The 20581-nt window shown below is 61.7% G+C and overlaps 7 protein-coding genes across 7 annotated transcripts; 2 read left to right on the top strand and 5 right to left on the bottom strand.

Moving 5' to 3' along the window:
- VTJ83DRAFT_4265 (uncharacterized protein) lies at positions 1–1364 on the bottom strand (the record flags this gene model as incomplete). Its single annotated transcript, XM_071010735.1, has 5 exons — positions 1–420; positions 481–782; positions 846–1007; positions 1105–1137; positions 1313–1364. The coding sequence occupies 5 exons, from the start codon at positions 1362–1364 to the stop codon at positions 1–3; spliced, it is 969 nt and encodes a 322-aa protein (XP_070865715.1).
- Positions 1365–3680: 2316 nt separating this feature from the next.
- VTJ83DRAFT_4264 (uncharacterized protein) lies at positions 3681–7285 on the bottom strand (the record flags this gene model as incomplete). The annotated part of the gene is made up of 2 exons (XM_071010734.1): positions 3681–5982; positions 6183–7285. The coding sequence occupies 2 exons, from the start codon at positions 7283–7285 to the stop codon at positions 3681–3683; spliced, it is 3405 nt and encodes a 1134-aa protein (XP_070865714.1).
- A 2960-nt stretch (positions 7286–10245) lies between these two features.
- VTJ83DRAFT_4263 (uncharacterized protein) lies at positions 10246–12011 on the bottom strand (the record flags this gene model as incomplete). Its single annotated transcript, XM_071010733.1, has 3 exons — positions 10246–10834; positions 10932–11577; positions 11750–12011. 3 exons carry the CDS (start codon positions 12009–12011, stop codon positions 10246–10248), a joined length of 1497 nt encoding a protein of 498 aa, XP_070865713.1.
- Positions 12012–13870: 1859 nt separating this feature from the next.
- VTJ83DRAFT_4262 (uncharacterized protein) lies at positions 13871–14986 on the bottom strand (the record flags this gene model as incomplete). Its single annotated transcript, XM_071010732.1, has 2 exons — positions 13871–13941; positions 14029–14986. The coding sequence occupies 2 exons, from the start codon at positions 14984–14986 to the stop codon at positions 13871–13873; spliced, it is 1029 nt and encodes a 342-aa protein (XP_070865712.1).
- A 1335-nt stretch (positions 14987–16321) lies between these two features.
- On the top strand, positions 16322–17642 carry VTJ83DRAFT_4261 (uncharacterized protein; the record flags this gene model as incomplete). The annotated part of the gene is made up of 2 exons (XM_071010731.1): positions 16322–16395; positions 16484–17642. 2 exons carry the CDS (start codon positions 16322–16324, stop codon positions 17640–17642), a joined length of 1233 nt encoding a protein of 410 aa, XP_070865711.1.
- A 473-nt stretch (positions 17643–18115) lies between these two features.
- On the bottom strand, positions 18116–19464 carry VTJ83DRAFT_4260 (uncharacterized protein; the record flags this gene model as incomplete). The annotated part of the gene is made up of 2 exons (XM_071010730.1): positions 18116–19299; positions 19371–19464. The coding sequence occupies 2 exons, from the start codon at positions 19462–19464 to the stop codon at positions 18116–18118; spliced, it is 1278 nt and encodes a 425-aa protein (XP_070865710.1).
- Positions 19465–19914: 450 nt separating this feature from the next.
- VTJ83DRAFT_4259 (uncharacterized protein) lies at positions 19915–20493 on the top strand (the record flags this gene model as incomplete). The annotated part of the gene is made up of 1 exon (XM_071010728.1): positions 19915–20493. One exon carries the CDS (start codon positions 19915–19917, stop codon positions 20491–20493), a length of 579 nt encoding a protein of 192 aa, XP_070865709.1.
- Positions 20494–20581: the final 88 nt, after the last annotated feature.

The following is a 20581-nucleotide window of genomic DNA, read 5'->3' as shown; positions in this document are numbered from 1 at the left end:
TTAGGAAGAGGCCGCAGGGACCGTCTCGGCATGCTCGGTCTTGATGCCATCCTTGGGAACCTCGGGAAACTCGGGCTGGGCCTTGACGTCGGCCTTGGGGGCGGCGGGGAAGTCCTCGGGCTTCAGGCCCTTGCCCTGGCGGGCGCCCTTGAGCAGGGCCTGGGCCTTGGCGGTGTAATCTCCCATGTACTGCTTGGTGACCTGAGCAGCCTGCTCCGTGTGGCGCTGGGCGACGGTGCGGAGCTGGGCCGTCTGGGCGTTGACGATCTCGCCGGCGTGCTTGAGCTGGCTGTCGATGAGCTCCTGGTTGGTGGTGTAGATGAGCGGCACGAAGAAGGCGACGGTGGTGGCGATGAGGGCCAGGCCCCAGTAGGGGACGATCTTGACGAGGTGGTAGGAAAGGAACGCGGCGAAGGCGGCCTGAGGGTCTCGGGTTAGCTCGATTCGGGTAGGAAGGAGGGCCAGGGCAGGGAGGCTCACAGCAGCTGAGGCATAGACGTTCTCGGCAAACAGGATGCGCTGAGCCTCAATGACAAAGAAGTTGATGAGCTCGTGGACGTCGCCGACGACGGTGTTGAGGGTCTCCTTGGGAACGGTGTAGTAGCGACGAGGGCGGAACTGGGTGGCGAAGCCGTTGTTCAAAACGAGCTTTCCGGCGACCTCGGCGCCGACGCTGATGGCCAGGGCGATCCACGTAAGCCGGAAGGCCCAGCGCAGGACATCGAGGTACCTAAACGCGAAGATGATCGAGACGGTGGACGCATAGGCGATGGCCGAAGCGCCTGGAAACGTATTGTCAGCAGGGAAGCGGAAGCTAGCGGGAGCGGCACGCCAACGAGACGTACGAGGGTTGCGCCAGGACAGGAGCTCCGAGAAGAAGGAGTGATAGTGTGTCAAGGGCTGGCCGGTGGCGGCTGTGTAGTCGGGGGTATGACGGGAAGCGGCGAGCTTGGAGATCTCGTCCGACGCCTTGAGCGACTCTGCCATGACGTTCTGCGCTACGGGTCCTGTGGAGAGAGAGAGAGAGAGAGCGGTCGGGTTAGTTTCTGTAGCTTCCAGCTGGGTACGACAGGACGAGAGAGCGGGGGGTGCGGGCAAAAGTACCGTTAGTAACAGCGTTGTAGGCAGCTGAGACATCTGTCGAAGGGAGAGAAGAGGATGGTGGTCAGTGAAGGCTCGCGGCGGGAAGCGCTCAAGAGGCGGTTTTTGGATGAGCAGGCACTGGCAAAAGAGCGTGTCAGCGGAAAGTCGATAAGAACACAAACCAAAAGCAATAGCGGTCGTAGATTGCCGAAAACAGGACTCACCCTACTGGACTTGAAGATATCGGCGGTGGAGCCGTTGATGACGGCGGCAGCGGCCATTCTGATGATAGCTGTCGGGTGATGGGGGTTGTCACGGGGAAATGGAGGCAGTGTGTCGAGGTGGTGTGGTTCAAGGTTGAAGTGTCGAGGCAGGGCTCGTGACGTCGATGTGGGCGAGGGAGGGAAGTGGGAGAGAAGGAGGAGGGAGGGGAGGAGGGGCAGCAAGTACCTAGGTAGCAGGTATGGTGGTGGTAGGTTCGGGTTGGTTGGCTGGCTTTTTGAATCACGTCAGGCGGGAGAGGGGCGAGGTCGACGTAACGCACACGGTGCCGATGCGATGTTTTGTTCCTTGGGAGGGAGGGAGGGAGGGAGAGAGGCGTGGTGTGGGTGGGGAGAGAGACCTGGGTCTAGGATGTACAACAGGACAGGACAAAAAAGTGGTGCAGGAGACGGTGGTACGTTTCCGAGACTGAGACATGGAAGGACAGCCAAACAAACGTAAGGGGGGGCTCGGATGGCCCCAGGGACGTAACGAAAAAAACGTTATCATCGGGTATCCAACCCTCTCCCTCCACTGACCTCACATCCGAGTCACCCAGGCAAAATGGCAGTCGCGATCGCGCATGCCGTTGCTGCATGGCGTCCAGCTCCCGGAAGGGGGTGCAGGACCCCACCGTACCACTTGGAAAGCAGCGGCCAGCTTGGATTGGATGATCTCATCGGCCCGCTCTGACGCAGCCTATCATCCTCAAGCGTCCGGCGACTTGCACCGCAGCCCCCAAGACACGCTGTTATCTGTTGTCACGGCCACGATGATAGGCCCTGGTGATGAATTGGTTTGGGTTATGCCCTAGCAGGACCCGTTTTGGCCGTGCTACGTCTACGGACGGCCCGGAATCCCCTCGGTGTCTTCTCACCAGACAACATCCGACCCGAAGGGGGGACAACAACAACAAAAAAACACAAAACGCTGGAAACTGGAAAGGCTAGACCCCTCCCCACCCCCTGTCGGCTCGCCACCCCGGGACTTGGAACTTCGCAGCGAACCCAAGAGAAGCAGAGAAGCCCACACACAAAGGAAGCTCGGCAGTCCAGCAAGTGGGCCCTCCCTCGACCGACCGGCACAAAACAGGGCAAGCAAGCGACGGCTTTTGGAGCTGCAGGAGGGGGTGTGTCTGGGAGGTCCGGGTCTGGATCCAAAACTTGTCAGCGGGTCGCATCAGCTCGGCCGGGAACAGCGTCATCGACACATGTGATATTTTGCCCTGCCCTCCTCTACGCAGTACACTACACGCTGAGCATCCAACCCTCCCTGCTCAGCCGGCTTCGCTCGTGTCCCCGCCATCGATGCCTGCAGAGGCGGGGGGGGGGGGGGGGGGAGGGCTGCGTCACTGCTGTCGATCATGAGCGGAATTACGCAACGATAGCAAAGCTAGTTACTTGTCCCTTTGTTGCAAGAGAAAACTTGTCCAGTTGGACGTGGGGTGCGTGCATCTCTCAGGGGCTCCGAGGGGGGGGAAGGATGACGTGGACGGGCGGACTTGCAAGAGCCAGGGTTAGGGTAAGTGGGGTGGGTTGCTGTTCCAATTTGTTTGCTGGAACCCAAACAGTTGCATGTGATACTCCACTTGCGCTGGATTCTGCTGGGCCGACATTCCGCATCACCACCAACTCCAATCACCATCACCACACCAACTTCCCTCCCCCTGCTCCTCCTCCTCCTCCTTCTCCTTACTGTGGTATGCTTCTCTTACTCACCTCACCGTCTTTCCGATTCCAAAGTTTGCAACCTGGTCTCTTTCTCTCAGACTGGAAATCCATGGTGTCAACACGTCATCCAATAAAACGTTAGCCTCGAGTTGTGTCTGTCCTGCTCACGGCCTACCCCTTTGCCAGGGCGGCAACAGTTTTGATGCATACACCCGAACTCCAGAACCCCCCCAACAACCCGCTGGAAATCCTCCGCGATACTACGAAATACTACCCCCGGCATTGCCTCGAAAATATGGCCCATCCATCCCTCGATGCCTCCCTCCATCCAACCATCCATCCATTCCATCTAGATCTACGAACATCTAGACGATCTCAACCTGGACGCAGCAGGCATATGAAATGCTTCCCATGCAAAAACAACAAAGGAAAAAAAAAAAAAAAAGAGCAACATAACAAACCAAAAACAATATAGTTCCACCGAAAATCGATATATGGGTATCACAAACCCCGATGGTTTTCCCGCGACAATACCATGGCCTTCCACGACGGCCATGATGGCGATGACAATGACGATGACGATAGCCATGCGACACCGTGCGCATCACGACGCCATCTCACGCCCCGACCCCTCATCAACCACGATGGTCCATCCAAATAGACCACCTACCTCCTCCACCCCCAAAACCCGCCGCCGCCGCCGCTGGACGACGACGTCGCCGCGCCAGCCCCCGAAGCCGGCGCCGGCCCCGACACGCTCCTCGTCCCCGCCGAGCTCGGATCCGCCCCGGTCAGCCGCCCAAACATGCCCCCCATGACGACCGCCGCGCCTGAGATGGAAGGCGGCGACGCCGACAGGCCCGACGCCGACGACACGGACGACGAGAACGGCGACGACGACGATGCCGACGACGACGGCGGCGGCAGGTCCTGCCCCGGCCCGAGCCCCACCGCCTTGCGCAGCTGCTCCAGCTTCTGCCGGCACTCCTCGAGCTCCTGCCGCGCGACCGCCTCGGCCGTCTTGGCCTGCACGAGGTCCAGCAGGAGCGCGTCGTGCTCGCTCGTCGGCTCGACGGGCTGCTTCAGCTGCTGCTCGACCAGCGAGTGCTGCGAGTGCGTCGACAGCGTCGACGCCGTGCTGTCCTTCCGCGTCATCGGCAGCGTCGAGGACCGCTTGGTCGGCGCCAGGTGCGCGCCGAGCCCCGAGGAAGACGAAGAGCTCGCCGGGGCCGCGTGGTAGGGCGTCGACCGGCTGCGGCCGAGCTTGAGCTCGCGGAGGCCCGACGTCTTGGCGTTGGCCATGCCTGCTCCCGTGGCGGTTGTTGCGGAGGACGACGAGGAGGATGCCGCGCCGCCTAGGGCGCCGGATACCAAGGCCCGCGGGAACCAGTCGCTGGCCCCTCCTCCCCCGCCTGCTCCTCCTCCTGCGCCTCCCCCACCGCCCCCGCGGTCTGCGGCGGCCGAGTCTGACGCGCGCAGTCGCATCCCGTGAATCTGCCTCTCTAGCCTCTGCTTCTCCTGGTGGATGTTGCGGACATGGGCGTGGCTCTCGCGCAGCTGGTCGCGAAGCGAGGAGGCTTCCGACTCCATGTCCCGGATGCGGCGGCGGAGCTCGGTGGAGCGGGCGCACTCCTCGGTCAGCTGGTTGCGCACGCGGGCGAGCTCGTCGCGGAGCTCTTGCTTGGTTTCGGCCATGGCGGGGGAGGCGTCGTTGTCGGCTTGGTCGCCAAAGCGGTCCTTGACGGCGGCGATGAGGCCGGGCAGGTTCGTCCCTGGCGCTAACGTAATCGTGGTTGGTGATGATGATGACGATGCATCCTCTTCGTTGCTTGCATCCCCCGATCGCAGCCCGCCCAGCAGCGCGTGCACGGCGCGCCGATCCTCCTCGCGCTCCTCCTTCTCCCGCTGCAATTGGCTCGTGAGGGTGGCATGGTTGCGCTGCAGCTCGCTCAGCGCCGTGAGCAGGTCTTCGATCTGGGTGTGCAGGTGCTTGCTGCCGTCCTTGGCCGAGGCGCCCCCCACCGCCGCCGCCGCCGCCGCCGCTGCCGACGTCTTGGCAGGACCCGAGGTCGGCGGCAGCGGCTCGTCGGGCCCGCTGTCGCGCGAAATGGTGGTGGCGGTGTCGGTGCTCGACGCCGAGCTGAAGACGCTGGCGGCCGACGAGGCGGTCGACGAAGATGCGGCTTCCATGGAGGAGAGGCTTTGCTTGGAGGTGCTGCGGCGCAGCATGCTCAACGGTCGACCGACGATGGAGCTGGTCGGATTGAGGGCGGCGGCGGCGGCGGTGGGAGGTGAGGTGGACGCGGATGCAGATGCGGACGCGGATGCTTGAGCAGCAGCGGCGGCGGCGGCGGCAAACGTGGTAAATTTGGGGGTTGATGCGGAAGATGAAGCCCAGAGGCGACCCAAAAAGCGCGATGCGACCGTGGTAACATCGGCACCTGAGGCCTGCGGCGCGTCGGTTCGGTGATTGGCGCCGTCCGCCTCACTGATCTTGGCTGCTTCTTGTTGTTCTTTGTACCCCTGCTCGAGGGCGGCCAATCGCTCTCGCGTGACGACATCGGCCAGGGCGACAAAATCGTTGACAAAATCGTCGGCGTTGTGGCCGTAGCAATCCCAGACGCCGCGCGACAGCAGCAGGTGCATGACGTCCTCAAACTCGGTGCAGGCCAAAATGCGGACCTGGTTCTTGCGCATAAGCGACAGGGCCACGCGCATAATGGTCTCGGAAGCACCCTCGGCAAAGATGACGTCGTAGATGCGAAACAGCATGGGCAGGGGGCACGTCACGGCGTAGAAGCTCAAGAACCACTGCGAAACGTAGGCGTGATCGACGCCCAGCTGGTCCAGATGGGCCGACAGGGTCGGCAGATGCTGTCGCAGCAGCTCGCGGAACTGGTAGATGCGGAGATGCAGCCCAGACAGGTCGGGCGTGAAACACTGGCGCAGGTTGTAGCTTTCCATGAGCCTGTTGATTGTTTTGTTAGGCGTTTGTTTCTCGAGCGTCAGCCCTCTGGTTCGTCGAAATGAATGGGGGGGGAGGGGGTGGTGTCCTCGTCCTTGCACCGTCGGGAGCGACGTGACAGAACATGACCACTTCCAAATCCCCTCCAGAAAGGGGGGTGGAAAAAAAAAAAAAAAAAAAAAAAAAAAAGAGAGTTGCCTTACCTCACCAGCACGCAAAACGCCTGCTTATCCCCCATGTGCATCAGCAACGGCCCGACCAGGAACGCCAGGCCCTGGCAGTAGCCGATCTTTGCGTCGTAGAGGCTGAAGCACTTGAGCACGCGCCCGAGCATCCTCTGGCCGTCGCCCTCCGGGTCGCGGAACATTTCGACGCCCGGGAAGCTCCGGCCGAGGTCCTTGCTGATGACGCCCTCGTAGGGGCTCGACTCGCCCGACAGGCGCTCGTACAGCTCCTCGAGGGCGCTGTCGCGGGCCCCCGCCATGCTCTGCCACACGACGCCGCGCAGGGGCGGGGGGATGCCCTTGCGCACCTTGTTGGACAGCAGGGTCGGCAGGCGCGCGGCCGTCTGCTTGGGGTCCTTGACGAGCGCCAGGTAAAAGTCGAGCTCCGTCATGGGCGTCGGCGGGAGCGTCGAGTAGCGGAGCGCCGGCGGCATGGGCCCGCTGACCATCTTGCGCAGCTGCGCCATGGAAGGCGGCCGCGGCGCCTTGGTCGCGCTCGACTGGAACGCGGCGGCGCGCGGGTTGGTGGCCGCCACGGCGATGCGGGCGTTTTCGCGGTCCAGCTTGGCCAGCAGCGACGCCGCGTCGGGCTCGAGCGCGTCGCCGCCGCCGCCGCCGCCGCGGCCCGCGTTCCGCGAGGCGTGCTGCTTGGCTTCCAAGTCCTCCTTTTCCTGGAGCGCGTCCCAGTCGATGTTTTCCGAGTCGGAGCTGGAGCATGAGTCGCCGCGCTTCCGACCGTGGCTGCCGCGGATCCCGGCTCCTCCTCCCAGCTCCTGCAGCAGGTTGGGCCGCCGACGGGTCTCGGGCTCGAAGATCTCGGACTCGCTGTCGTCCTCATCATCGTCGCCGTCGTTGTCCTCTGCCGTCTCGATTGTCGTCGACCCGTTCGGAATGGGCTCCGGGATGGAGCTCGTTCTCGCGAGCATGGTGCTCGGCGGAACCTCGGTGTCGATCTGTAATGCCGGACCCCCGGACAGGCGGACCGTCACGAGGGAATCGTGGGAGCTCGCCCCTTTGGTGGCGACGGGGGATGCGCTGGCCCTCGGGGTCGCGTCGTTGTCGCTTGTCGTCGGTCGTGCCATAGAGCTCGTCGGCGTCCTTCGGGCGACCTCTCCTCCTGCTGCTCCTCCTGCTACCGCTGCTGCTCCTCCTCCCCCTCCCCCTCCTCCTCCTTCATCGCGGTCGGGATCCATCCCGACGCTCTAACCCCCCGAGCCGAGCCTTGGTCCCGCAGCCTCGATGCGGCCGACCCGAACAACTCTTGGGTGTCGAGTTCGATCGAGGCCGAAAAACAAAGCAATAGGGGGGGGTTGGTTGCTGCCCAATGGCGTTTTGGCGGTGGTCTTGCGTCTCCTCCTGTCGATTTGCCCCCTGTGTGTGGGGGGGAGAGCTAGGATCTGCTTTGGACGTGTCGCGTCCCTCCTTTTTTCTGTCGGTGCTAGGTCAGGTAGCTTGGTGAAAGTGCCCTTATGTCGATATCCAGGGAAACAAAGCTTGCCTGCCGTTGCAGCTTCAAAACAGCAAGACAAGAAAAAAACGAGAAAAAAAAAAAAAAAAAAAGGCCAGCTAGGATTCAGCAAGGATAGGTTCGTTCGTTCGTTTCGTTCGTTTCGTTCGTTTCGTCTCGGGACAGAGGCGGGCACAGAAGGGTCGGTTGAGAAGCTCCGGCCTCGAACTGTGCGGCGGATCTTGGCGCGTTGCGGTCTGGGGCTGGTTTGCTGGTGGGCTTCGAAGATCGGGGGTTTCAGCGAAGGGGGACCGACGGGGCTGAAACGGCGTGACCTGATCAGAGGAAACGAGCAGCTCGGGGGCTAAGTTTGGGGGTTTGTCGTCCGATGGTCAAAAAGAACCCCCCCAAAACCACAAGAGAGTTGAAGACAGAAAAGAAAAATTAAAACGTCTGTACACACGAAAGTCGGTAGAGCTATGCAAACGGCGCCTCTTGTCGTTGCGGCGAGGCTAAACCGAGCTGAGCATGACGACCTGAATTGGGTGAACCCCTGGATGTAAATTACTTATTCACAAGATTGGCCTGCAGACGCCATTGCAACCATGCTGCTTCTGAACCTCTTGGGGCGGGGCGGCCCCGTGCATCCCGCCACCGCCAATTGTGCATCTTGGCTGATCCGTCAGCCGGGCAGCGGGGATCGTCCTTCCTGCTGGCCCCCCCCCCCCCTTTCTCGGGGTTTGCCTAGGAGGAGACAGGAGAGGAGAAAGGGGGGGGGGGGAGGGGGTTGGCTGACGGGATGGGATGGGCCATTGGAGCCGTTGGAAGCCCGCGGCACACGACTCGACTCGACGTGGCCATGGCTCTAACAAGAGAGTTTCGAGTTGGCAGAGGCAAACGCCAAAGACTGGTTGCCAAACAACCTGGAAGACTCTATTTCTTTTGCGTCCTTCCTCCAAACCCCTGCCGCGACCCGTTGACGATCCACACTTTCAGGTTGGGGAGGCGGCATTACAGCCAATCGGTAGGCCCGGTGGGCACCGGGCACGGGAGGCTGGGGGGGGGGGGTCCAGCGGTAGAGGGGAGGGGACGGAGGGGCACCGAAACGCACCGCCAAGCAATGCTTTGCCTGCCTGAACCCCTGAACCTAAGCTAGACTAGTTAAAGCTTCTTCGAGATCCGTCTTCTTCTTCCTCTGTTACGGCAGATAGCGACGGTGCACCAAACGCACGATGCGGTTCCAGTGTATAGTAGCGTATGTGTATGCATGTACAGAGACTACCTTGGTTTCTGGTATCCATTCCTCATACCCCTCAGCCCGTCCCTTCAACCCTTACCTCTGGTATCTACACTACCACCAGGTGCTCTCCTCAGGTACGGCACCGAACGTAAACAAGCCAAGGTGAGGTGAGCCAACGTACGCTACCCCACGCTCACCCTCCCCCTCGGGACTCGGCCAGTACCCTCGGCCCGGCGATACCCAGCCGATGGTTGAAGGTACGGTAGTTACCAGGCGATCCCAGGCGAGATGGACCGATCGGACGCGGCAGGGAAGAAAGAGATCAGGATCGCAAGGGCGCCGTATGTGTGTAGAGAGAAGTGCCGGACCCCATCGCGCAAGGTCTTTGTTTTTTGTAAACAAAAAAGGGAGGTTGGGGGGGGATGGGAAGGGGCTTTTACACCGTGGGACTCCATAGAGATGGCGATACGAAGTACTATTTCACCCTCCAGCCACCCTCTTCTCGCCTCGCATCTTTGCCACGCTGACGCCGATATGGGTGCGAGTTTTGTAACTCGGCATTCGCGTCTTAGCTAAGGTGACCTGGACTCCTGACACCTCGATCTTGGTCTAGATCTAGACGGAAGACCGGCCATAAGATGACGGCGACAGGCATATCACACCTCGGATCCGTGCATTGTGGAGTATGGACATATAGTAGGTCACCTAGACCAGGGATGCAAAACCTAGCAACATGAGCATCGAAGTATCCAACAGAGGAAACAAAGGCTGAATATCACATTCTTGACAACGATACGACTCCAAGCAGCAGCATGAGGCAGCAAAAATTACTGAGCAAAAAAAAAAAAAAAAAAAGAAAAAAAAAAAACAACGACAGCAGCCACAGCAATAGCAGTAAGAAGAGGAGGGAAGAAGAGGAAGAAGTATCCTAGAGAGTGATAGCAATGGAAACAACAAGTCAAAAAGGATCAACGCCCCAAGACAAACAGGCTACAAACACAACAGGTCAAAAAAAAAAAAAATCATAATAAAACAAAGCCACACCGCGCCAGCTCCAAACCAAGCCAATCCCTCCACCCTCCACCACCACAACAGCAAAACCTTCCCCCTCCCTCTTCCCCTCTCCCTCTATGTAACGAACAAAACCAAGCTAAAGAAGCATTCCCGTCCGTCCCTTTCCTTTGCTCTCCTTCTTTTCCTTGGCTTCACTTATCCCTCCCGCCCCGGTCTCATGACCCTCATCATCGTACACCCCCGAGCCCAACCTTCCTCGGCGTGCTCTCCCGTTCTTTCCCCAACCTTCTCTCACCCCTCATCATCACATCGCCATCATCATCATCATCCCCCGTTGTTTCTCACCCAGACACCTGCCCCGGCTGCTGCCCCATCAGACCTCCCTGCTGCATCAGCAGCCCCGGCGCAACCGCGTTGCCCATCTGCGGCGTGCCATGGGTCTGCGCCAGCGTCGGCGTCGCGGCGGGGCTGTTCTGGTTCGACGCCTGCCCCAAGCTCACGGGCGTGGCCGCCGTCTGGCTGCCCATGGCGGTGGGAGTCGCCCCGTTCGGCCCCTTGTGAGCCGCCGGGTTCCCTCCCGCGCTTCCCTGGATGGCTCCTCCCGGCATGCCCGGGCCGCCTGGCTTGCTCGCCCCCGCCTGAAGCTGGTTCGGGTTCGGCTCCTTGTTCGGATCCACCCCCGGATACAGCGCCTGGAGCTTCTTGTACAGGCTCTTGATGAGCTGGTCGCGCTCGGCGCGGTCCGCGACGGGGTCGGCCGGGCGCTCGATCGGGTCGTCGGGCCCGCTCGGCGGCGGGAGGCGGATCCTGAGGTTCAGGTTGAGCGGCGGCGGGGTGAGGTAGGCGGGCGAGGGCGGGATCTGTGGCTTGCCTTTGCGGTCGGCCAAGGCGAACATGTACGTGAGGTTGGCTTGAAGGCGTTTCATGCAGCTGGCGGGGAAGCCGCCGTCAGTCACCAGTCGACTTGCTGGGAAGAAACAAGCAAACAAAAAAAAAAAAAAAAGATGCAATGCGAAAAATAACGTACTGGTTGTAGTCGATGTTGGCCAGCTTCTCCTCCTCGGCGTAGTCGACGTCGCCGCTCTTTTGCCCTGACGCATCGGCGGTGGCCTGCTGCTTCTTGAGCTCGTTCCGGCTATTGACCAGCTGTATTGACTCGTACAGCAGCTCCTGGTTGATCTCGAGCAGCACCGACATCCTTTCCTTGTCCCGCGAGTCGCTCGCCGGGCTCTGCGGGGCCGACCCCACGACGGACGTCCCGTTCGCCGGCGGCTGCGCCTGGTCTCCGGGGAAGGTGGGCGTCTGCGGTGTCGCTATTGAGGATGGCTGCGGCGGCTGCGCCGTCGTTGGGGTCTGCGTGGGAGGGGTGGCTCGGGTCTGAGGCGTCGAAACGGGCGGCTGTTGGGGCGGCATCGAGCTGGTCGGCGTGCCTTGAGGCGGGTTGAACGGGCGCTGGGGCGTCGACACCGACATGCCTGCCGGACCCTGCTGGGCCTGCTGGGCTTGTTGCATCCTTTGCATCATGGGCTGCTGGCCGGGCACGCCCGCGCCCATGGGGTAGGATCCCATCTGGCCGGCCATCATAAAGTTGGCCGGGAGCTGCGGCTGGGGGGGCGCCGTTGAAGCGACGCCGGCCATGTACGGGCCCGTGGTGAAGGGCGCTTGGAAAGCCACTACCGACGAGCGTCAGCGAGCGTGTCCTGGACACCGTCGTGGGGTTGCGGCCAAGACCGATCCGATGAGGTCATCCTCTAGGAGAATTGGAGAGGGCCGTGCGTTCGGACGCGTAACCCCGTGAAAGGCCTTGGAGGAGGAGGAGGAGGAGGGAGGAGGGGGGGAACCTACTCTGACCGTTGGCGGCCATGTGCGGCATGGCGGGATTCTGCATGATTCCTGCAGGGCCGGCCGTCCCCGCCATCATGGACGGGTTCGGGCCGGCGGGAAAGGCGCCAGGCTGACCCGGCATGGGAAACTGCTGGCCGTTAAACATCATCTGTTGCGGCTGACCTTGAGGTTGCCCAGGTTGCAGGTGCGCGCCTTGGGGTGGAGCACCATTGAATATCGGGCCCGCAGCGGCATTAGGGTAGCCATAGGGTGCCGAATACATGGCTGGATCGTCCGGGCTGGATGCTGCCCAAGCCAAGAAGCCCGGCGGGAGGCGTCAGGGGGGGGGGGGTTGAGGCCCGAGGAGGGAGGAAGGCAGACACGGGCACGGCGAGGCGCGTCGTGGATCAGCAATTGCGGGTGTCGGAGTGTGGGGAGAAAGACAGGGTTGCCGATCTGGGAGTGGGAGTGAGAGGGGGGGTTGGCATGCGACAGTCCCGAGAAGGGACTTGTTGCAAGACGGTCACAGCCAAACAGGTCGTCGCGCTGACTTTTTTTTGTCAGTCAGTTTCCAACAGGGAAAGTAAGTCAATTGAGAATCCAGCCTGCTGGAGCAATGCCGAGGGGGTTTGGTTGAGAGCAGCGGGGAAAGCAGGGTGGTGTGTGTGTCTGTGTGTGTGGAAGGGTGTGAGTGAGTGAGTGGGTGAGTGAGTGAGTAGGTGAGTAAGTGAGTGAGTGTATGTGTGTATGTGTGTATGTATATGTGTATGTGTATGTGTATGTGTATGTGTATGTGTGTGATTGTGTGTGTCTATGAGCGTGTGTGTGTGTATGTGTGTATGTGTGTCGGTGTGATGGTGTGATGGCAGATGGGGTGGCTGGTTGGGTGAAGCCACCACACGTCTCAGACGCGACTTGGCTGCGAGTTCAGCACAGCGGCCACCTCAGTCCCTGTCGGCGCTTGGCTTGTGAGCCCGCAACCTTGGGATCTTCCAGCAGAACCACCCCAGCAGACAGAGACCCGGGTGGAGGGGGGTGGGGGGGGGGTACCAGCAACCCCCAGCTCGAGATCAGCAAACCAGTGATTGCTGCAGCAAGGACCCGCGCGAGCTGCGAACGGCGAACGGCGGCCGATTAAGGTAGTGTAGGTTTGCGGCGGCCGTCTGCCCCTGCAGCACAGACAAACGAAAGCACGCTGGGGCGGCCGGCCTGTGGTGGGTGTGTGGACTGCCCCGGCAGGCCAAGGTACCTGGGTCAGGTAAGGTACCTTACCGTAGGTATTCGGATGGGGGATCCGGATCGCAAGCCTTCAGGTACCTGACCTTAGCGACCCACGGGTGGGATTGCCGCTTTGTGCGAGTTCCACGTCCACCAAGACCGGTGGCAGACGGCAGCACAAACTGCCGGGGGAGCGTGTGGCCCGGCGCTGGGCCTAAGCGGGGGGGAGGGGGGAAGTGGGAAGTGGGAGTCGCCGATGGACAAGACGAGACGATGCAGAAAAAAATCCCCATACCTTTTGGGATCACTGTGTACCTATACGCCGTAATCTCGGAAAGGGACACAATCCCAGATGAGGCTGATGGCGTACCCGGAATGGGAGGGAGGCCAGAGTCAGACGTCCGAGCTGAGCCGTCGGGGCTTGGGCTACCAGGTAGGTCAGGTCGGTCGGTGAGAGAGCGGCGGCGGCGTGTGTGTCGGGTCGGAGCGGAATGGGGGGGGAGCGTTGGGTTGGTTGCGTGTTCACAAAGAATTGACAAGAATTGCCCTGCTGCGAGACAAGGAGCGCGCAATTTGCACGCCAGCGAAGGCGAAGCGGCCCTGCCCCCCTTCCCCCCCTGGGCCCACGCGCTAACCCCATTGGGAAGTTTTCCGGTGTCAAGTGGGGCAACCGTTGCGCGCTCAGGTCCCCTCCTGCCCCCCCTTTTTTCTCCAATCAAGGGGAGAGGAGGATGCCTTTGTCTCTTCTTCACCCTCATGTCTTGTTATAGTACATCATGAATGTACTGTAGTACACAGTATTGCACCGAACCCAGGTTGGCCTAGGTAGGTAGGTACGTAGCGAGTATATTGTACTATGGTGATTTCTTGAGCGTACAAATTGTTCACAGCTCTCGAAACTCGAGGCGATCCGGCTCCTCGTCCTCAACGAAATCGAGTCCCGTACTTGGACTTGCCGGCCACCACATCCAGGAAGTGCTCGGCCACGATGGCGCCTACAAGTGCGGGTTCACCCCGCGGTTAGCTTTAGGTCCCGACAGAGGAGCGGCCGGCCCTTGCATGTATTACTAGCATGTACTTACTCGTCTTGTTGGAGGGGTGCAGCTCGTCGTACCACAGGTAGCCGTCGAGCGAGCCCGGCAGGTCGACGCACGGGCTGCCCGTCGCCGGGCACTGGTGGTAGTAGCTGCGGACGTCGTGCGGCGGCGCCAGGTACTTTGTGGGCTGGCGGACGATGTCGAGGAACAGGCTGTGCACGTCAAACAGGTCCACCGTCGCCCGGGGCCAGCGGCGCTTGAGCTGCGCCATGACGGGCAGGCCGTACTCGTACATGGTGTTGACGCTGGTCGAGTACTCGCGGATCTTTTGGCTGTACTCGGTGATGTTGTACCGGGTCTTGGTGCCCCAGAACTGGCTGTCGAGCGTGCCGCCCTGGTCCGGGTGCGCGTACAGCGGCGTCAGCTCGAGCGGGCCCGCGTTGAGCACCACGAAGCGCCGGCCGCCCGTCTTGTAGACCTCGTCCAGCACGCCAAACACGCACGACACAAAGTCGCTGATGGTCTTGCCGGGCGCCTGCGAGTCGGACAGGAAGGCGTCGAAGCCCAGGTCGTTGGTGCCGATCCACACGGCGTACACGGTGTTGTCGGCCGTCCGCCGCGGGTACAGCGCCGGGTACTTGATGTCGGCCTTGAACGACGGCAGCTGGTCGTCCACGATGGCCGGGAAGGTCCGGTTGATCATGGCAAAGTGGCGCGCCACGATCGAGTTGGAGCACACGGCGCCGCCGACGGCGTAGTCCCGCAGGGCCGCCTTGGCGTCGCGGGCGGCGTACTGGGCCCACGACAGGCCGCCGCTCGCCGTGACGGTCGACTCGCCGTGCATCTTGCCCGGCGGCGGCGCCTTGCCGCCGTTGTTGATGTAGTAGCCCAGGCGGCCGTTGTCGGTCCAGCTGTCGCCGAACGCGACCAGCGTGTCAAAGTCGGCCTTGTTGGGCTTGGCCAGGGCCAGCGTGGCGCCGGCCAGGATCCAGGTGAGACGCATCGTGGGACGGGTTGCTGAGAGGGTGAGGGTAGGATCGACAAGCAAGCTGGGTACTAGCACCACCACCACAACAACAACGACGACGACGACGGTGCGCCGCCCGGGGATGGGCCCTCCCCATTTTATCCTTGTGACGGGCTACAGGCAGGGTGCCTGGGTAATCGTCAATAAACCGTTCCATTCAACCGGGAACGAGCGGGATCCGCAGGCTATATTGGGGTTCCGCGCCAGGAACCCGGGCCGGACGGAACCATGACAACGACAGGCGAGGGCGGTGATGTGACCTGCAGGTCCTTCGAGAAGCCCTTGGCGGGTTAGCGTTCGGCTCTAAGCGGACCGGGACAGGCAAGAGGGGAATGGTGGCATGGAAAACACCCAGCATGGCCGGTCCCAGCGGTCGAGTTACATCGCGCCCCGGCGCATGTGGTCTTGTTCGGGGATGCAGCCATGCCATTCCGGGTCGAGCGCCCTGCGGCTATAGTACGGCATGACGGGGGAAGATGCTAGCGCGGGCGGTGTACTGCGTACGTGGTGTGCGTTGTTGAGTCTGGTCAAGGACAGTGACAGTCCACGAGAAAGAGTCCCCTAATTCACTAACTACAGGGACGAGCCGAGGGACATGTCCACCCGTCAGCCATGCACTATTATACAGCCTGCTCCAGAGGAGAACCTGGAGCGAGGGGACAGGCCCGCAAACACCCAATGAGTGCAAAACCCCTGGATGAGTCGGACCTGTCTACGCCATGAGCCGATTCCATGAGACAAGGTTCCTGTGGAAGAACGACTTTGCAACCTCAGGTAGGTAACATTTCTAAGTGGTAGGCTTTGGCGGTGGACATGGGACGGGATGACGAAGAGAAAGGACACTGCTTCCAGGGTTAGGGTCGTCGCCGGTAAAAGATCCCCCGGACCGGCCCGGGACTGGCTCAACACGGAATGTCCAGTGGTCGAGCCGTGGTCTGACGAAACAGGAAGAGGCAACATGCTCTGGGAAAGGGAGGACGGGATGAACTCTGAGCCTGTTTTGCAATGTTCGTCTTCCTTCAACCCAAGGGGGGGGGAGGATGACTCAGGAGCCACGAGGCGGCTCCGTTTGCCGTTCCTCAGCGGGACCCGCTCCGGCGTCGGCGCCGAATCATCTCAAATCTCCCTCTTTTTCACCCCGCCGACTCACACGCACGACACGGTGGGGTTTGTGACTCTTACACCACGACGACGACGCCTCCAAACCTAGGTTTGAACCGAGCATATAAGGGGGGCGAGACTGCTCAACGACAACCAACTCTCATCCCACCAACCCATTGGGTCTCCAAAGACCACACCCGTCCGCCCGCCATGTCCCCTTTCAACCTCGAAACCTGCGCCCGTCCCAACATCCTGGCTCTCGAGCCCTACCGTTGCGCCCGGGAGTACGTCTCACTCACTTGGTCACTCGCTCACCCAATTCACCCTTTCCAAGCCCCGTAGCTTGTTGTTGCTTACACTCATTCACCCTAGCGACTACAAGGATGACGGTACCAACATCCTTCTCGACGCCAACGAGAACGCCTACGGGCCACCCCTCCCCTCTTCTTCTTCTTCCTCTCCTCTCTCGGGCCCAACCATCGACCTAGCCACCCTCCACCGCTACCCCGACCCTCACCAGCACCGCCTCAAGCAGCTCCTGTGCAACCTGCGCACCTCTAACCCCTCCGCCCCGGTGCTCACCCCGGACCACCTCTTCGTCGGCGTCGGCTCCGACGAGGCCATCGACGCCCTCCTCCGCTGCTTCTGCGTGCCCTCGCGCGACCGCATCCTCGTCTGCCCGCCGACCTACGGCATGTACAGCGTCTCGGCGCAGGTCAACGACGTGTCGCTCGTGCGCGTGCCGCTGCTGCCGGCGCCCGGGTTCGGCCTCGACGTGCCCGCCATCCTGTCCGCCCTGTCGGGCCCCGGCTCCGAGACCATCAAGCTGGCCTACTTTTGCTCGCCGGGGAACCCGACCGGGACGCGGCTGTCGCCCGCCGACGTGCGCGCCGTGCTGGCCCACCCGACCTGGAACGGCGTCGTCGTCGTCGACGAGGCCTACGTCGACTTTTGCGCCGACCCGGACGCCGACGGGAACCCGGCCAGCCTCGCCGAGTGGGTCGCGGCCTACCCGAACCTGGTCGTCATGCAGACGCTGAGCAAGGCGTTCGGCCTCGCCGGCGTGCGCCTCGGCGTCGCCTTCGCGAGCGCCCCCGTCGCGCGGCTGCTCAACAGCCTCAAGGCGCCGTACAACATCTCGAGCCTGACGGCGGCGGTGGCGGAGTGGGCCCTCGGCGAGCAAGGGCTGGCCAAGATGCGCGAGAACCGGGAGCGGCTGCTGGAGCAGCGCGAGAGGATGGTGCGGGAGCTGCCGCGGATCCAGGGCGTGGGGCGGCTCCGCGGCGGGCTGGACAGCAACTTTTTGCTGTACGAGATGCTGGACCGCGAGGGCAAGCCGGACAACGCGACGGCGCTGGCCGTGTACGAGAGGCTGGCCGAGAACAAGGGGGTCGTGGTGCGGTTCCGCGGAAAGGAGCACGGATGTCTGGGGTGCCTGCGCATCACCGTGGGGACGGAGGAGGAGGTGACGAGGTTCCTGGAGGCGCTGGAGAAGACGCTGGCCGAGGTGCGCGGGACCGCGGCGCCCTAAGGGGGTTGGTTGGTTGGTTGGTTGATGAACAACAAAAAACCAAGACCCAAAAAAAAAAAAAAAAAAAAAAAAAAAAAAAAAAAAAAAAAAAAAAAAACATCCCATGCTGTTGTCAAGCGGGACCTGCTGCCATGTTTGACCATGACACCGAACCATTCATTCACCGATTTCATTCTGTTTATGATGACACCATCCCATGCCTTTTTTTCTGCCATCTCCATGTTATGCTGCTCATGACCGACCGTCTAGGTTTTTTTTCTTGCTCTGCTGACGAGAGCTATCACCAGATATGCTCATGTAGAGTTGTCGAGGCGAACACACACACACACACACACACACTAACACACACACAGTGCCAATAAGAAAAAAGTCCCACACAAGGGGAAAAAAGATGAGAAAAAAAAAAGGGTCTACCCAACCCTGAGGCCCCATATGTTCTATCCAAGCATCTTCTGCTTATTATATAGTACAATCTACAGAGCCCCCTCCCGTCGCCTCCGCCTCTTCCCCGACGACCCACCGCTGGCAAAGGTGCGCACCGTCTTGATCTGATCGCCCTTGAGCGGCGGCGGGGCCTCGTAGGCCAGCAATCCCTGGACCGTCTCGAGCGCGCACATTTCCTCGCCCAACCCCGTGACGCCGTCAAACGCCCGCCAGTACCAGTGCTGGCCGCACTGGGTTCCCGACTCGCCGCCCGTGCAGGACGCCGCCAGGGCCTCGAGGGTCGGGTGCCACAGCTCCTCGACGGTCGGGCGCAGCGAGGGGACGAGCACGCTCGCGGCGTAGGCGAAGCGCGAGAGGTAGCCCTTGAAGCTGCGCATGTCCTGGTTGCACGTGTTGACGTGCTCGCAGGCGTGCTCGTACATGACGTTGGTGGCGTTGTCATAGGGCGAGAAGAAGGAGCGGCTGGCCTCGAGGAGGCGCTCGGCGCGCTCGGCCCACCTGGCGTCGCGCGTGTGGTCGGCCAGCACGGCGGCGCCGTACAGGTAGATGGCGGCGGTGTAGGAAAAGGTGAGGGGGTTGGTGTCGGTGCAGTTCTTGGCCGAGCTGGCGCCGTCGTAGACGTTGCCCTCGGCGTCGATGAGCCCGACGGCCTCGGTCCAGTCCCACACCTTTTCGGCCCACGCGAGGTACGTGTCGTTGCCCGTGGCGCGCGCCAGGCGGGCCGAGATTTGGAAGAGCCCGCCGTTGCTGACCGTGTTGCGGTAGTCGAGGCCGTTGGGGTTCTCCGGGAAGATCTGCCAGAGCAGGCCGCCGCCGCACGCCGACATGTTCCAGCGCCGGATCTGCGAGTTCCAAATGTTGGACCCCATCTGCAGCCACGACGGCACCGACTCGTCGGGCTGCGGAAAGTTGCGCTCGGCCGCCGCCAGGACGGCGAACCCCCAGAACGCCTGGTCGTCGTTGCCCTCCTGGCCGAAGTGGGCGGGGGACATGTAGTCAAACTCGGGCCCGACTTGGTGCAGCAGGGCGCGGGCGATGACCCGGTCGTAGCTCCTGTCGCCCGTGTAGTGCGAGTAGTCGAGCATGCTACCCATGAGGGCGCCGGCCTGCCACCAGTAGTGCGGCGGCGGGAGCTCCTCGAACCGGTCGGCCGTGCCCGCGTAGTAGGCCATGGCGTTGGCGGCGATGGTTTTGGCGACTCCGCGGATCGACGCTGTTGGGGGTGCGCGTGTTAGAGGGTGGAAGAGCGTAGCATAGCTCATGTGGAAAGGTTCTGTTGCCTACCGCTGTCGCTGATGTTGAGGTCCCTCGGGGCGAGGGCGGCAATGATGGCAGCCCCGGCGGCCGCCGCGGGCCTCACGGACTTGACGAAGCGCATCTTGATTCAACAGCTCTTGGGCCGGCAGGCGAAGAGACAAGACAAAAAAGAACGAGACTCGGTCGGTTGTCGCCAGCGAGCAAAACGAAGGGAGGATTGCGCAAGGTAGAGAGGCTGCTTGGGCGTCTCAACCCAGGCCGGAGAAACAAATGGGGATATCGTCAGGGTCGAAAACCCCCTTCGAGACTTTGTACGCAACACGCCGAGTTGCTGGTACAACGTCCACCGACCCAAAATAAACACAAGGGAAAGGAAGACAAGGAGCGACGGTGATCAACACGCGAACGAAGGACACAGTCCGGAACCCGAACAAGAAGGATGGCTCAGATCCAGAGGACCAGCTGGGTGAGGGTTGGGAAAAGGACGGCCGAGTCGTGGCACATTGGCCGTTGGGTGGTTTTACGAGGATGGAAGCAGGGTTGCCACGATCTCTTATAAAAGGGACACACGATGAGACCCGAGAGCCTCCGTTGGCATCGGACGAACCCCACCGTTCAGCACCGGCGGAGCGGGTGTGGCCTCAGGGACTGGCCCATGATTTTCTCGCCCCATCGTCTCCGCGCGTTCGGGGTCCCTGGAGACGCCCGGCCCAACATCCCCTGGGGCTCTGTCAAACGGACGAGGCCGATCAGAGGCAGGGGTTGGTCCGGAGCCAATGGGAAAGTTGACCGGGCTCGTGGAGAGGTCATGGTGTGGACAAGCCTGTTCCCTCGGATTTTCAGCCCCTGGATGGTGGCCAGTGGCCAACAACAAATGAGCGTTCGGCCGAGGCTGAGAGGCCCCCCGGGATCGGTTTCCTCTGTGCTCGATTCAAGCAGCAACACGACAAAGTCAGGCCAGAAGACGTCATCCTTCGATTGCGAACATCATCCTTCCATGCAGAACCCTTCATCCCTCCCCCGTTGGTACGACTCAGGAGGGCAGAGGTTGAACAACCCAACCTGGAAACATGTGGTCGTCAAAGCCCGGCCGTTCTGGAAGTCGGGTGGGACCGTTTCTTCGGGCCAATGGGGGTTCGCTGTTGGGTGATTGGAGGATGCACCAGCATGGCGGTTCGTTTCCTCGACCCGAAACAAACCCCGGACCCGGCAGCTTTTCTGCCAAGACCACGCCAGAG

The sequence above is a fragment of the Remersonia thermophila genome, chromosome 4 (genome assembly GCF_042764415.1).
Source record: "Remersonia thermophila strain ATCC 22073 chromosome 4, whole genome shotgun sequence".
Classification (NCBI taxonomy): Eukaryota; Fungi; Ascomycota; class Sordariomycetes; order Sordariales; family Chaetomiaceae; genus Remersonia; species Remersonia thermophila.
Note: the sequence above shows the minus strand (reverse complement) of the source record. Positions and strands in the feature narration are given on the sequence as shown.